This window comes from Anastrepha obliqua, chromosome 6 (genome assembly GCF_027943255.1).
Source record: "Anastrepha obliqua isolate idAnaObli1 chromosome 6, idAnaObli1_1.0, whole genome shotgun sequence".
NCBI lineage: Eukaryota > Metazoa > Arthropoda > Insecta > Diptera > Tephritidae > Anastrepha > Anastrepha obliqua.
Window position 1 is genome coordinate 66235577 of NC_072897.1, and position 16718 is coordinate 66252294.

General features: G+C 34.9%; 1 protein-coding gene across 13 annotated transcripts in view; it reads left to right on the forward strand.

Moving 5' to 3' along the window:
- Nucleotides 1–16718, forward strand: part of LOC129250836 (twitchin) — a 241501-nt gene that overhangs the window by 72615 nt on the left and 152168 nt on the right. For 10 of the 13 annotated variants that reach the window (XM_054890420.1, XM_054890419.1, XM_054890423.1 and 7 more), the window contains 6 exons: nucleotides 21–673; nucleotides 2614–2928; nucleotides 4686–4727; nucleotides 6509–6622; nucleotides 6752–6814; nucleotides 14990–15088. In XM_054890420.1, coding sequence (XP_054746395.1) covers nucleotides 21–673; nucleotides 2614–2928; nucleotides 4686–4727; nucleotides 6509–6622; nucleotides 6752–6814; nucleotides 14990–15088 — 1286 coding nt within the window. The remainder of the gene's footprint in view (nucleotides 1–20; nucleotides 674–2613; nucleotides 2929–4685; nucleotides 4728–6508; nucleotides 6623–6751; nucleotides 6815–14989; nucleotides 15089–16718) is intronic. The other 3 variants (XM_054890426.1, XM_054890431.1, XM_054890427.1) reach the window with 2 other exon arrangements.

Genomic DNA, 16718 nt, shown 5'->3' on the forward strand with positions numbered 1-16718 from the left:
TTATTCTTAATTATTTATAGTTGTCCCTGTTATTAAAGATAAACCGAAAATTATAAAAATCATCAAAAAACGTACCGTAGTTATCGAATGTACAGTTGCTTCCAAATTTGAACCGAAATGTACTTGGTATAAAGAAGAAACTGCTGTCAAAGAAAGCAAACGCCACGTTTACCTTATCGAACAAATCAAGGAGGGCGAGTTTTCTGTAAAGTTGGAAATAAACGAAGTTGAAGAGACAGACAAGGGCTCTTATAAACTAATTGCGAGCAATGAAAAGGGCGAAGCACTTTCACAAATAGTCCAACTTATCGACATACCAGAGGAGGACCGTAAGCCGACTAAGCCTGAGATTGTACGAAAGCTTGAAGATCAGACTGTAACAGAAACAAAATCATTCGATCTACATATTACACTGAAACAAAGTGATCGCAAATGCAAAATTGAGTGGTATAAAGGCAGCATATTAATCAAAGAGACCAAAGACATTACAACTACGTTTGATGGTATAAACGCGCGGCTAACGTTCAGCACAGCACGTCAAGAGCATTCTAGCACCTATAAAGTAGTAGTAACCAACGAAGCTGGCAAGGTCGAGTCAACATGTAAGATAAACATCGTTAAGAAAGATACAAAGAAAAAAGTAACCGAAAAGGAAGCAGAAGAGAAACGCAAGGTAATAATCTGAGTACGTCAAAGGGGGCCAGTTTTTCAGCTAAAAAAATTTCCCTGCGCCCCAATTGATCGACTTTTAAACATTCTAACTCGTAATTCTAAATTTATTTAAATAAATTAAATTATTTATGCAAATTCACCAAAGTTAAGCATGCACTGAAAAACTAGGCCTAATAATGGTGCATATAAAATCAAAAGCGGTAAATACGAGAAATGGAAGATAAGTACGGAGACCTTAATATTTTGGGCAAGAGGTCTGATAAAAACTTACTAGAGTTGTTCAAAAAAGAATTTATATTTTATATACCTATGTATCTAGCTAAATACTTGGTCTTTCTAAATCGAGTTTCTATCTTAAAATCAAATTAAACCATATTATTATCGATATCTCAACCCATTGACGGTAAGTGCATTTTTAAAGAAAAATTTAATGGTCATGAAACCCGTGGATTTTCCAATGTGAAAAATTTTTCCATTAAACATCGTCTGAGAATATGATCTCTTATAGTAAATCCGCCCAGGTTTCCTTGGATAAAACTAACGAATTGTCGCCGTTGCTGATAGTAGTATGGCTTCAATTCTTTCAAGAATTTAATCTTGTATTTTTCTTACCATTTTATTGAAATTTTTCAATTATCTTTTTCTTTTTCGGGCTCTGCTGTACGATTACAATGGCCGAAAATATCTTTAATTTTGCTAAATCTAGTCTTCACAGATCCACCTTTTTCGTAGCGCGTCTTAGTTATTTGAATACGGTTTTCGAACAAAATCGAGCTGATTGCAGTAAATTGTATCTCAGATCTGTCAAAAGGGATGTAATCACATTGAGACAGATTTCGAAACGAAACTTTTCTACACAAAAAAATTTGAATTTGAAAGACTCTGTGCATGCATTGTGTAGATAATTGAATAATTGATACATAGAAGAATTGATTGAATAGAAGAATAGTTGATACAATTTAATGATCGTCAATATGGAAAGTTCATATCTACATTCCAAAAGTAATTTTATTTCTCTATTTTAAAGCATGATTCGATCGATTTTAGATAGATACTTAGATACTTCCATGAATGAGGCACTATATGAGTGGATCTAGTAAGAAAAATTTAAAAGTAGTAAACAAATATTAACACTTAGTAAATACTGTTAATCGAAACAGAGATGTCTTTTTGGGGGACGCAAATAGTTGGAAAATTTAAATATTTCATTTTATCTTATTTTATTTCATTTCATTTCCTTACGAAATGTTTTTCATTACCTCTCTGAATTTTATTAAGATATATGTATATCTGAATTCTTTCTGGTTCATTCTTGTTCACACTTTTTACTCCGACTTTTTTAAAAATCGACTGGTCCCGCAAGTGTCCAAGATCAGTCGCAAAGGAGCATGCGACTACTATCACTTTTGACTTCTTTATATGTGTGAACTGTTTCGCTTTTGTTTGAGCAAAGCCTACGAAGAGACTAATTTTTTTGATTGAAATATTACAAGTTAATTTTTTATTTTATTTAAAAAACTTACATGTCCAACAGACTGGGCGCGAGGCAGTGAATCGAAATTGCTCCAAGTTATTTCTTTAATGTCATTATATGTTGTATTTGGGAAAGAAAATTAAATTAAAGGACGAAAATAAATAATATCGATCTGTAAATTTTGTATGCCAAATTTAAACACAAGTGCATTCTTGGCAAATTCATTGATAATTTTAAAAGCGTTGGCGTCACGTTAAATATTAAATAAACATAAATTCAAAATTAGGTGTCTTTTTTTTTGGCCATAGACAAATTTAAGGGGTTGCATCTAGAAACAACTTTTAATGGGCCATCCTAATGTATACAACACATATTAATAATACATTGCATAGATACTTATATACCTACTCAATTTCGCACTTACATTCACTATTTACATCATAACTAAACAATTTTGAAACCCAAAGGAAGAGGAAAAAACTGTTGAAGAGGAAGAAGAAGAAATAAATTCGAAAGAACCGGAACACGTAACTGTTAAAGAAGAATTGAAAAAGAATGAACAGGAGAAACAAAATATGAAAGAAGAAAAAATGTTTGAAGAAGAGAAAAAGAAAATAATTGAAGAAGAAAAGAAAGCTGGGCAAGATAAGACGAAAATAAAAGAAGAAACGAAGTGGCTTGAAAGGCCTAAACAGGAAACGACACAAGAAAATGCAAAGAAAATGGCTACCAAACAAGAAAAAGAAAACAAACCAATAGTGGCAGAAAAACCCAAAGAAGAGGTAAGAAAAAATACTGCCAGCAATTTGTCAAGGGCGTTCATGCTTATATCTGCGCACAATAAATTGTTCTCAGCAAACATTTTTCAGCGGTTTTAAAGATCGGTTAGAACAAGGAGTCCAACTCATTTATTTATAACATTTCTAGTATTGTATGGCTATCACACATCCATTTATTTATAAAACCACTTGCTTACAGGGTTTGATTGAAAAGTAATAAGCCTTATTTTGTTTAAGCAGTTTTATTAAACCTTTTGGCCGCCGGAATCGCGTTCAATTCGGCTGTCATAGTTTTTTGGATCACCTCGATGGAGTCGAAACGCCTCCCCTTCAACTTTCTTTTTAGTCGCGGAAACTAGAAGAAGTCCGAACGAGGTCGGGCCGAACCCGGGCGACGCGGTTTTTCAGCCGAAGGAGCACTTTTTTGTAAAATGCCGCGTTTACAGTGCTTCCTGGAGGTACAAACTCCTTGTGGACGATGCCTCGAGAGTCGAAAAAGATGATCAGCATGGTTTTGACCTAGGATTTCGACATGCACGCCTTCTTGGGTCGAGGCGACTGGCTCGTGTGCCACTCCGTAATCTCTCTCTTGCCCTCAGGATCGTACTCAAAGCACCAGGTTTCATCTCCTGTGATACAATTGTCTAAAGTATTATCCTGCTCGTCACTTTCCAATGCTTCACGACTCTTTTCCACACGCAATTGCTTTTGTTCATCAGTCAAAACTTTTGGAACCAATTTGCGCATTTCAAGGTTTCCGGTCACGATTTTCCGCATATTGTAAGAAGTTAAATTTAACTCTTCACTGATCTCACGTAGTCTAGCATGACGGTCAATGTTCAAAAATTCACGCACCCGGTTCACATCTTCGTCTGTTTGTGTCGTCGAAGGCCTTCCAGATCGCTGTTCGTCTTCGACGTCCTCCCGGCTTTCCTTGAACGACTTGTGCCACCGTTTTACCTGGGCACTGAACCGATATTGGTCCCCGTAAGCCTCCTTGAGTAACTCAAAGGTTTCGGTACTCGTTTTGTTTAGCTTTACGCAAAATTTGATCGAGTAACGTTGCTCCAACGATCGCTGCATTTTCGCCACTGCGAAATCCTAACACACTTTTAAAACAGCTTCCACGCGCGGAGTGATGTTGACTGCACCGCTGTTGCCAGCGAACTGGGACCGGTTTCTAATGGAAGGGGAAGGTCCAACGATCATGGTGGGGGAACCAGCCGATTCGGTTGATTGCTTGGCAGACGCTCCGCGCGGGAAGGCTCATTACTTTTCAATAAAACCCTGTACATCAGAATTATGTTGGTCATTTATCATTAATTATTTTATTATATTGTATTGTCAGCATGTCCGAAAAATGCACCTAAAATGTGAGAAACATTTATAAAATTTGTAAACGTCGCATTGTTGCTGATGTATTGAATATGGTAATTACTTTACCCTCCTGGGAATCATCATGAGGGTAAAATAGATGCACCCAACAAAACGCACCGTTTTTAAGTCTCAAAATGAAGAAACTTTGTTCGTGGGTGCAGCCAATTCGGTGCATGAGGCGAATTGACTCTGCCTACAATTAATACTATGTACTATAGTTTAACCCTGAGCTTCAGATTTTAGCTACGTAAATGCATATTATAAATAGCTAGCTGTGTACCTACATATATTTATATATATATTATTATATCTCATTGAAACTAATGATTTACCTCTTTTTTTACAACTCTCTTTAAACACCACAATCGATGCCATCTCGACAGGGACAACCCGAAATAACTGCCATAAGAAAAATTGATCGCAAGGTAAGTTTTGTACCCTGAGGGTTATATTTGGTAAAAATTCATATTAAGCAAAATAAGCCCAATATAAATATGTTTTTTATATGTATATCAATATATTTTACCATTATATCAATAAACAATTACAATCTTACTTCGTGCATTTAGCCGACATCGTAATTTTGCAGTTGTTAATGACGATGTACATAAGTTCAGCAAAGAACGAAATTTATGTCGCAAACCATTTTGTCTACACATAACCAATTTATTGAGCTTTCGGTCGTTGTTCTGAATGCAGCCGTTAGTTTACAAGTTATTTCCAAAAAAGGTTTAAAAAATATTTGGTAGGCACCATTTGGAATATGAGTTAACTTCATACTTTGTGATTTAAACCTGTGCATAAAAAATATTTAAGTTTTATATTAGATCGGCGCATATAGTACATGCTAACTGCTTTTAAGAATTGTCGTGTCTTAGGTAGACAGGTAGGTCTGGTGGCTGTCTATATGACACACTTAGACCTGCGATAGGTCCATTGTGATACCTCTGGAACTTTTTCCTTAAACTATAGAATCTCTTTTAAACCATCCTGTAGCTTTTATAAACGAACTTACTTTCGTTAGTTTAAGATGCGCTATATCCACTACTTCTGTTAAAAATGCACGACCAAGCGTGTAAAGTTTTCTTCTATCTAATTCTTCCCACTCACAAAGGAGATGTCTTCTATATTAAAACAGCTTCTACAATAATTGTATTATAGTATGAAGTTTTCAGCCTTTTGGCATGGTTACCTATTAGTGATCGGTTAATACACCTATCAAAGTTTTTGTACTCTCTCGGTTGAGTTTTAGCAGGCATTTTGAACGACACTGTTGAGTTTCGGCCATGTAAATTTTCTTAATTCACATGTTGTTAGGTTCTGCCATTTTGTGTTTACTATTTTAATAGTGCTGTATATACATATGTAAGTAATTTACAAGTGGCTATGGGCATGGGTATCAACGGTTTATGCGCCTGAATGCTTGGGTTGTATCTTTTCTGGCAAGTTGATCTGCTATATAGTTTCCTGCTATATTTCTATGACCTGGAACCCAAATAAGGCTTACATTGAAATACTGGGATAAGTCGTTTAGGAGTTTATAACATTCTATGACTGTTTTTGACGAGTACTTTTTGGACTCTAGCGCTTTTATTGCGTACGGCTGTCTAAACAAATGATGACATTCCTGGTGGATAATACTCTCGTGTTTATCGCTGTAAGTCTTTTAAAAGCAGTGTCTTCCGCATAAAATACCCTACAGTGATCGGGTAGGCGGAATGATTGTTTGTGGTGTCTTAATGCTACTCTACAAATAAACTACTAGTAGTTTTATGCCGCCTCTGTTCTTCAAAGGGCTTAATATGAGAATATTTTTCATGGCAAAAATACACTTGGATGTTTAATACTGTCCGCCGAGGGACAACTTTTGTTAGACAAAACTTTTTGTTTATTAAGGTCTACAATGGAATTGAACCCTTGGCTCATGTAGTTTCAGAAACAATTTCTTGCGTAAAGCTTATATCGTCCAACAACTGTTTATTGTTTTACGTGAACTTAGCTTTTTTATTACCGCGTTTTTATGTTAGAAAGCATCGGAATATGTTTTCATGGTGTAAACTTTCGAGTTCTTTTTTACTTTCCTTACTCCTACTTTACTTCATGCTTCCTATGCAATGCTATTTTTATATATACTTATACATACAAACATAAATACAAATACATATACAACTCAACTGTGTGCTCTATATACATTTTAACATAACAGGCTAGTATACAAGAAGAACATAAATCAGAAGTTCGTACGAAGTCTGTAATCAAAACAGAAGAGACCGCTATAACAGATGAGGAAAAAGTGGCATCAAGACGATCATCGGTTGTGGTAAGCTATTGAAATAAAATTTCAACTTATGTGTACTTTTCTTACTGCACTTACCATACATACATATAATACCTATCCCATATACAAATATCAATGTTTCTGTGTGTGTCATATACGATGGTTCTACAGCAAATTAAAGAGTCCAGTGTGGAGTCTCGCAGGTCATCTATAGTGGAAAAGACGACACTTGAGGTAATTAACAGAATTCAATTAACTCCCTCAATTAACACGCTCATTTAACCGTCTTTTATATTCATTGGAATCGGTTTCCTTGTATAACAAAAGTATTATCCAATTTTGAATCGGAGGGTAAAGAAAATTGTATATAAATTATGATTTTATTAAAACACCAATTTGTTTTTGATGTAATTTTTATTAACCTTGCTATGCAAGGGCAGCCGTAACGCTGAGCGAGTTAACATAAACTAAACTAAATCGGTGACTGCACCTGAATACCTAACTTTGAAATTTAGCTATTGCATGTTGCATGTGGACAACGCGTGATTTAAAGTTGCTGATAGAGCGTCTGCCGTATGTTGGTGATATCGGCTTACGCTCGCTGCTTGAACGTGGGATCGCTGCCTAACTGCCTGCTGCATTGCATGCTCTGCGGATATGGTGGATATTGTTACATTTATTGTTGGTGTTGTTGTCATGAGCCAAAAATTATTATGTGTTCACTTATATGCATTTAAACTATGGCACATGGTATTCATATGTCACTCATCGGAGTCATGTGTTAACTGCCCCCCTCGTAAATTTAGGCCGTCCTCGGCCGCTTTTATAATCTTTGCTGCTATCTCATCTCTTTTTATCTTATCCTTTTTTACTTTGGTTGCTTTGTATTTTTTGATTACAAAGATTATGACAACAACGATGACTATGATAATTAGTATTGATCCTCCCTGAATTGAACGAGTTTGAATGTCGTCATGTAATTTTTCAATGTATCCAAGATTCTTCAAATTGATTCTGTGTAGGTACGGTAAGCTTAAAATCTCCAAATCTTCCGTCAAATTCACAAACTGGGTTGAAGGAACTCCTGGGTAGAGTGTTGCTATTGCCTTTTCGTTGACAAAAGTCGTACCGTTTACGTGAATTGTTTTATCAAAAGTTATTAAAAAGGTGCCAGATATCGTGACATATGAATTGTCTGCTTCTTGAACTTCAACAGTTTGGTCATTTATTATAATTACCCCATTGTCTACCTCGGCAACTGGTTCGAGTTGGTTGAATGTAGTTTTACATGTAGCCTTGTGATTGTTAAACAGTTGTTGCACATACGTCGCATCTAATTTTACTCTACAAAATTTAGCTGTTAGTGCCGTCGTGCAATTTGTGACAGGAATGGTTGAGTCTCCACAGTCCGCAACTTTATTAGTTTCTAAAAATATTGTCCTTTGATTGTGTGCCACTGGAAACACCCTAACTAAACTGCATAGTTTTTTTATTCTTGGAAACTTAATTATAAAGTAAATTAATTCATTATTTTGAAACATTTTCAACTTAGAATTACTTATATTATAATATCACTTATACTAACATTTGCAGCGAGCTCAGTGATTAATATTTTTGAAATTTCTTTTGTGTCAAGAATAATAGGATTTACTATATTTACTTTCCCTAAAACTATAGAATAAATTATATTCTCTAAGTCAGTTATAACTGCCCTGTTTCTTGCCGTCAATAATCCGAATAAATTCCCTGTATCTATTTTACTTTCCTTGGTAGTTCTTAAAATTTGGTTGACTGTATCAGTGAGTTGGTTAATTTGTACTTGTATCTTTGTATTAATAGTGAATTGACGTTCATTAGATTCAATGAGCGCTTTTTCTCTGAATTTTACCTCATTGAAGTCGTCAAAATCCGGGGTTCCGCCTATGTATTTGAGTGCTGTACCAATTAAATTTATACTTCGTGCATGTCTATGATGAATCTGAAGTGTGTCCATCAGTCTGAGTATGTGTTCCATGTCCGATTGAAGAATTTGTTTCATATGAGATTGAGGGAAAACGTGAAGTATTTTTTCTGTTCCCTCTACAACATTACGGTAAGTAGTAAGGTTTGTACAATGTGTCATGTAGTCAAAATTTTCCCAAATTGCAGCTTTCCCGTCCGATATCGGTATATAGTTTGATTTTGAAAAGTCCGTTATTTTACCGTATAACCCCTGAATTAAAAGTAGTATAAAAAATCTGAAATATAAAAAAAACTTATTACCTCAGGTTGCCTTTGTGGACCTTCCTATTATCTATTAGAACGGTGGATCCTAAATCCTTCTGTACCGTTTTTTCTATAAAAACTTTGGAAAACTTATTGTCTATTCTTTTATTAGTCTTAACATAGACTTTATCTCCTGGATTGAAAAATCGTGTCACTTTATCCTTATTATGTGTTTCCAACTTATTTTCCTGAGCTTTTATTAATTTCGCCTTAATTTCAGTTTTAAGCCACGTTGGCATTGAAGAAATTAACTCAATCGGTTTCCATCCAGTTACTGAATGAATGGACCTGTTGTACTTTGAAGTGGCAAGGAGTACTAACTCATCAGTGTCATTTATTGACTGCTCTATTTTAGCGCACCTAGCAATTTCTGTAAGAGTACTATGGAATCTTTCCACTTGTCCATTTGTTTTGCTATGGAAAGGAGGGGTTGTAAAAACGTCCGCTCCGAAATAATCTTTTAGAAGAGACCTAACGGTCTGAGAGTTGAGAGATTTTTAATTATCAAATGTTATATTTTTGTATTTTCGAAACAATTAAGAATCTGTAATAAAGCCTGTTTAACGTCAACAATGGCCCTGGATTTAATTGGAATAACAACGGCAAATTTCGAAAATTTGTCTACACAAGTTAAAAAATAGTGTTTATCAGTAGAATAAATATCCATATGTAACATTTCCCCATGTCGAGATGGCACTGGGGTCTTTCCCATTTCAGGATTAACTGGATGTCGTTGATACTTGGCTTCTTTACAAATTTTACAGTTCAATATAATTTCTTTTAACTTTTTTCGCATGCTTGGGAAATAGTAGTCATTCAAGACTTGTTTTAAGTTTTCGCGGACAGAGCGGTGAGCTCTAGTGTGCTCCGTTATTAAAATTTCATTCTGGTCGTCCTCATTAAAAATATCATCTACTCTTTTCGTAGTATACCGAAATTTTACTGATGGAAATTTCCTTACAATTTCATTTTGAATTTTGCCCAAGGTCAGTAAATCGCAATGAATAGCATTTACAACGTCAGGATTAATGCATTCCCCAACTATCTCTATAAGATCCTGCAATGTTTTAAATGTGATTAAATGTCTTATCCTGGATTTGAAAATAATTTTTGTAACTTTTGTTGAAGTATTCCCTTTTTCTAGGATTATTTGATTCCGAAATGAATTCACTGGGTTTTCAACCGTTGGAATTACTTCCGATAAAGATTCTTCGCTATGCATCGTGACGGATGTAGAATCTTCGGAATGTTCTATAGCATTTAAGTGTTGCCGGGACAACGCATCGGCAACAAGATTGTCTTTCCCGGGTTTATAAAAAAAAGTTGGAGAAAATTCTTCGACAAACGCTCTCCAACGCTTAATCTTTGTATTTGGATTTTTGTCCGATACAGCAAAGGTTAAGGGTTGATGGTCTGTAAAAATATTCAAATGCCTTACTCCATACAAATAATTTCGGAGTTTTTGAAGGGCCCATACAATTGCTAACAGTTCCCTTTCATTGGTTGCGTAATTTTCTTCGCTGGATGATAACGTCCTGGAAATCATAGTGATTGGTCTACCTCCCTGTGATAAGACTGCTCCAACAGCATGTGCTGACGCATCTGTCGTTAGATCAAAAGGTTTACTATAATTTGGATAAAGAAGAAGCACGTCCTCCGAGGATAAAATCTTCTTTACTTTTTCAAAAGACAACAATGCGTCTTCGTCCAGTTTAATTTTAACATTTTTTGATTGATTAGCCCTTATGTGGCCATTTTCTCCTCTTAAATATTTCGTGAGGGGTTTTACTATAGAAGCATAATCCTTAATGAATCTTCTATAGTAGCCTGATAATCCTAAAAATGATCGTAGACCACGAAGCGTACTAGGAATTTGATAATTGATTATATCATTGACTTTATCAGGACATGTTTTGATGCCTTCTTTTGAAACAATGAAGCCTAAAAATTCAACTTCTTCTCTTAAAAATTTAGATTTTTCTGCTGAAACCCGCATATTTGCTTCATAAAGTCTCGTAAGGACTCTTTCTATGTCTTTATAGTGTTGCTCCTTGCTGCTAGAAAAAATAATCACATCGTCAATGTAGACGTGACAGCATTTTCCTATTTCTGCTCTTAAAATATCATCAATCGCCCTTTGAAAAATTCCTGGAGCATTTTTTAATCCAAAGGGAAGCCTGCCAAACTCGTACTTCCCGTTATTTACTGAAAATGCGGTTTTTTCCCTATCCTTTTCTGCAAGCTTGATCTGGTGAAAACCAGATTTCAAGTCAAGAGTTGTAAAAAAAACTGATTTCCCCATATTTGCCAAAATGACAGAAGTGTCCGGAATGGGATATTTATCAGAAATTGTTTTCCCATTCAATTTCCTAAAATCAACTACCATGCGCATTTTCTTTTGTCCATTGTCGTCGAATCCTTTTTTATCGACGACCCAAATAGGGTTATTATAGGGTGATCGAGAGGGACGTATGATTCCATCTCGGAGTAAATTCGAAATTTCTTCATTTATAAATTTTGAAGCTGCCATTGGATATGGATACGACTTGGAATACACCGGTTGGCTATCCACAGTTCTTATTGTGCCAACTACGTTCGTATTAAACGGCAATGCTTCATTCGGGTTCGCAAAAGCCTTTGAGTGTCTTTTTAAAATAAGTGAAATCATATCACTATCATCTGACTTAACTGTAGGATTTCCACTTAATATTACACTATTCACATCCTTACAGTTGTAATATCTTATTTTTTCCTGACCCCTTTCGTAATGTAAAATTCCTGTTTTTAAATCCAATTTTGCCTCAATTTCTTTCATAAAATCAAATCCTATTATACCGTCAAATGTTTTTAAATCAGGAAGGAGGTAAAAAACCGAGTTCCTTCCGAAAATATTCACTACACATTTCTCATTTATTTCGGCGGTGCCATGAATTGACTCTACCCTAAACGGTTTATCAATTTTTTTAATCCCTTTTAAATTTTCATCATATTTTATGTAATTCTTCCCCGCTCCTATATCAATTAAAAACTTTATCGGTCGCCCTGCCAGCTCCCTGCTTACATATGGCAGGAGCGACTTTCTCCTAAAAAATTTATTTCCTCAAAAAACTCGCTTTGCATTTTATTTTCAGAATAATTTCCTTCATTGAAATTCTGGTTTAGATGATTTATCCTCTGAATTTTAGGTAAAAGCGATTGCCTATCGCTTTCACGCTGTCTTTTGTGTGCTTCCCCTCGTAAATTCTGCTGGTTATTACTGGTCAATGGTCTCTGAAACGGTTGACGAGTTCTGGAGGAGTCCTGCGGTGACCTCCAATTTGGGTTGTACCTATTCCTCTGTCCGAAGTTCGAAATGGAAGGGTCGACCTCCATTGGGGTTGCCCTATATTGATTTTGCCTTTTAGGTTGCGTATAATGTGGGGAGTATTGCGGCACATATGACCTTCCGTTGTTATGTCCTGACTGAATTTCACCCCTGTTATTGAAAGAGTTCGCGAATGAATACCGGGCATGATTTGCCTCCAACTCCTGTGCTAGTGCTAAGGCGCTGGGCATATCTGCGGGCTGCGATGAAAACATTATATCGCTCATAGGCCTACGCAAACCTGATATAAACACCCTCAGAGCGTCTTGCCTATATTTTTGGCATAGTGACCTAATCAGCTCATTGTTCCCCTCGTGTGACATTATTGTTTTATTTATTATCAGCGTTAACTTCTTTTCTACCTCATCATAAAAATCAGCAATAGAAAATTTTCCCTGGCGTAGAGTGGACATTTCCTGTTCAATTAAATAAACTGGCCTTTTGTCCGCATATGTGAAGTCCAGACGTGCTAAAATTGCTCTAAAATTAAGAACGGTATTGAATGACGACAACACTTGATCAGCAGAACCGACAATTTTGTTTCTAATTATCGCTACAGCTTGGTAGTGCTTAGAGCTACCGTCGAAACTTTCAAAGAGTTTATAAGCGGCAAATGCTGCTTGCCTCCAGCTAACATACCGCGTCCTGTCGCCATTAAATTCAGGCAGCGACTTTACAATTTCTAGGGACTCTTCACATCGCACAGTTTGATCAATTATTACTGGTTGATATTCTTCAACCCTAGTCGGGGTTTCTAGGATCCTAAGCCTATCGGTTAGTTGTCCTATCGTTGCTTCAAACGAAGCTCTAGTCCTTTCTGTAGCAGCTGAAACTGCGGCTGTCACTATTATTCTTAACTGATCCTCGTTCATTTTAATATTTGTCACTGAGCACTTGACAGGGAAATTTCTTTTAGAAACGCTATTAACTTAAAATAATTCTGACAAAAATTTTTAGGGAATCCTTGCTTATGCAAGTTTTAATTTCACAACAATTTTAAAATTATTTTAATTTCGCAACAATTTCTAAATTATTTTAATTTCACAATAATTTCTGAATTATTTTCACAACAATTTTTACGGAATCCTTTTCTATCAAAATTTTAATTTCACAACAATTTCTAAATTATCTTCACATAATTTTTTAAATTATTTTAATTTCACAACAATTTTTACGGAATCCTTTTCTATCAAAATTTTAATTTCACAACAATTTCTAAATTATCTTCACATAATTTTTTAAATTATTTTTACGGAATCCTTTTCTATCAAAATTTTAATTTCACAACAATTTCTAAATTATCTTCACATAATTTTTTAAATTATTTTAATTTCACAACAATTTTTACGGAATCCTTTTCTATCAAAATTTTAATTTCACAACAATTTCTAAATTATCTTCACATAATTTTTTAAATTATTTTTACGGAATCCTTTTCTATCAAAATTTTAATTTCACAACAATTTCTAAATTATCTTCACATAATTTTTTAAATTATTTTAATTTCACAACAATTTTTACGGAATCCTTTTCTATCAAAATTTTAATTTCACAACAATTTCTAAATTATTTTCACATAATTTTTAAGGAATCCTTTCTTAAATTTTCATTTCACAAATACTCGTTAAATTAATACAAAAATTCTTAACAACTAATTTTCACTTTATTTAACTTACATTGCAATCATTTCTGCCGTGCAGGTTTCTTTCGTTTCCAAAAATAGTTGATTGTATCCTTCGTTGTTAGATTCAGTTGTTCTGCCAGTTGGGTTCAGTTGTCCTGCTAGTTGGGCTCGGTTGTTCTGCTAGTTGGGCTCGGTTATTCTGCCAGTTGTGCTCGGTTATTCTGCCAGTTGGGCGCCAATTATGATTTTATTAAAACACCAATTTGTTTTTGATGTAATTTTTATTAACCTTGCTATGCAAGGGCAGCCGTAACGCTGAGCGAGTTAACATAAACTAAACTAAATCGGTGACTGCACCTGAATACCTAACTTTGAAATTTAGCTATTGCATGTTGTATGTGGACAACGCGTGATTTAAAGTTGCTGATAGAGCGTCTGCCGTATGTTGGTGATATCGGCTTACGCTCGCTGCTTGAACGTGGGATCGCTGCCTAACTGCCTGCTGCATTGCATGCTCTGCGGATATGGTGGATATTGTTACATTTATTGTTGGTGTTGTTGTCATGAGCCAAAAATTATTATGTGTTCACTTATATGCATTTAAACTATGGCACATGGTATTCATATGTCACTCATCGGAGTCATGTGTTAACTTATACAAATTGAATGTCTATCTGTTTGTCTTGTATGTACTCTTAGCTGTTCATCAAATTCAAGATGAACGATGTACACAAAAGGGAGTTATTACAAGTGAAAAAACTTTTTTATAGCAACACAGGAAAACGGGTCAGGGTTGTACTATATATAAATTTAAACTAATTTTTTAGAAACAAACGAATAAATAAAGTATATACATACATACATACCGCAGGAAGAGTATCACAATCCAAAAACAATTTTTATTTAGATAAGTATGCAGAAATGATCATCAGCTATTCTTTTATGTAATGTTGTTATATACAAAAATATGTCTTTATTTTAACTTTTTTGAAAACTTTAAAGCTAATTGTTTTTTTGGGCTATGGCACTCTTCCAGCAAACGTCCGAAATGTACAAGCATTGCATAGTTTTTAGAAGCAAAACTGGATAATCCTTAGTAAATTAACTAAAATTCCACGTCCACTTTTCCTCTTTCCCACACTTATATTTCAAAAAGAAACCTGAAAATAAAAAAGTTGAAGCGAACACGAGCCCACAACAATTAAAAGAAGAAATACCAAAACTTAAGCCTGCTGAAAAACGACAAATTCCGAAGGTAAGAAGTAGCTAGACATTTTTTATGGGCTTTATGTTTCGATTCATTAATAATAGATGAGAGTACTGTTTCAATGGTGTAATAGAAATTATCTTTCCGCTTAAGCTGGAAACACTCAAATTAGCATAAAATGCGTATTTATTTTATGCAGGGACATATATGGTTTTTCAGTAAGAGCGCTTCAACTTTTGAACTTTTTTGAATAAAACACAAACGGTTTGACTTTTTTAACTATTTTTTTTTATTATCGAGTTTGAACATATACATTTAAGTAATATATATTATGAAATTCGATTTCTTTGGCATGACCACCGCGTGCACGTTTTACGAAGTCCAATCGTTGAACCCAATTTTCGACCACTCTTTTGCATAAATCGGCCGAAATTCCAGCAATTTCGCGTTCAATATTGGCTCTGAGCTCACAAATCGTCGCCGGCTTCTTACTGTAGACCAATGACTTCACATAACCCCAAAACGGGACGGCTTGTTAAATGGACCGTAAAATGGCCGTAATGGTCTTAAAGTAGCAGCAACAGAACGATTATTTTCATAAAAAATTTGCACGATTTGCAATCGTTGCTCAAGTGTGTAGCGTTCCATGATGAAATGTATACCAATGAAGTTTACAAATGACAAGCGAAAAATAAAAAATATTGCGTCGTTCGCCCTCCCTATCGGAAAAAAGTTGAAGCGCCTCTATTGAATAACCCTATACATAACTCTCCATACTATACGATACATAACGCCTTTGTAAAAAGCAAAGGTTCGGGACCTGATGTAGATTCACAGACCTCGGAATGATGCTCAGAGCAGGTAGTTTCCGAAGGGTTTGTTTTCTGTGCCACTGTTTATATATGAATTGCAAGCAAGCACTGATTGCACAATTTTAAGAAACTTATTATGTTACTTCCAGCTCAGCTCCTATAGGTGTTTTGTTCGAAAACGATATTTTTCACAGCATAACAAGGTCATAAAAACTTTTTAATACAGAATATTGTCTACTTATCATTTTTCTCCTTTTCCGAAACTTAATGTTTCTTCTATCAAATATTTTTATATCATCGCAAAGTTAGACATTTCGAATTGTTAATCAACTATACCTATGTTCTGCTTATAAATATCCACAAACAAATCATTCTCATTGTATAAGTCTACCTTTTTGATACTTGCGCGCACTTGTAATAGTTTGCGCGCGATAACTCGAGCAAAAATTAATATAATATATTTCAATGAAACTTCTTATGGTACCAGCACTCACCGACGTAAACGCAGCTCCCTGCAAGCTGTTATGATGAAACTGATGAGAGCCCCATGTAAATAAAAAATCACCATCCGTTCCGTAGTATCGTAGGATTTTGGAAATTTCCGCAGAATCGTGTTAGCTGATTGCTCTCTCACCACATAGTGTTGCCAAACAGTACATTTCGAAATCATTTACAAAATAAACTTAGAAAAATTATAAGTTTTATTAAAATAACTAAAAAACAATATTGAATAATGTTGATTTTTGGCTTTAGTTTATTAAACAATGAAAAATATCAAAAGCAACATTGTGTCGATAGAACCAAACACAAACACACACAAGCCGATGTATAGTGTAAATATGTAACTAAAAGAACGCAGTTGTTTT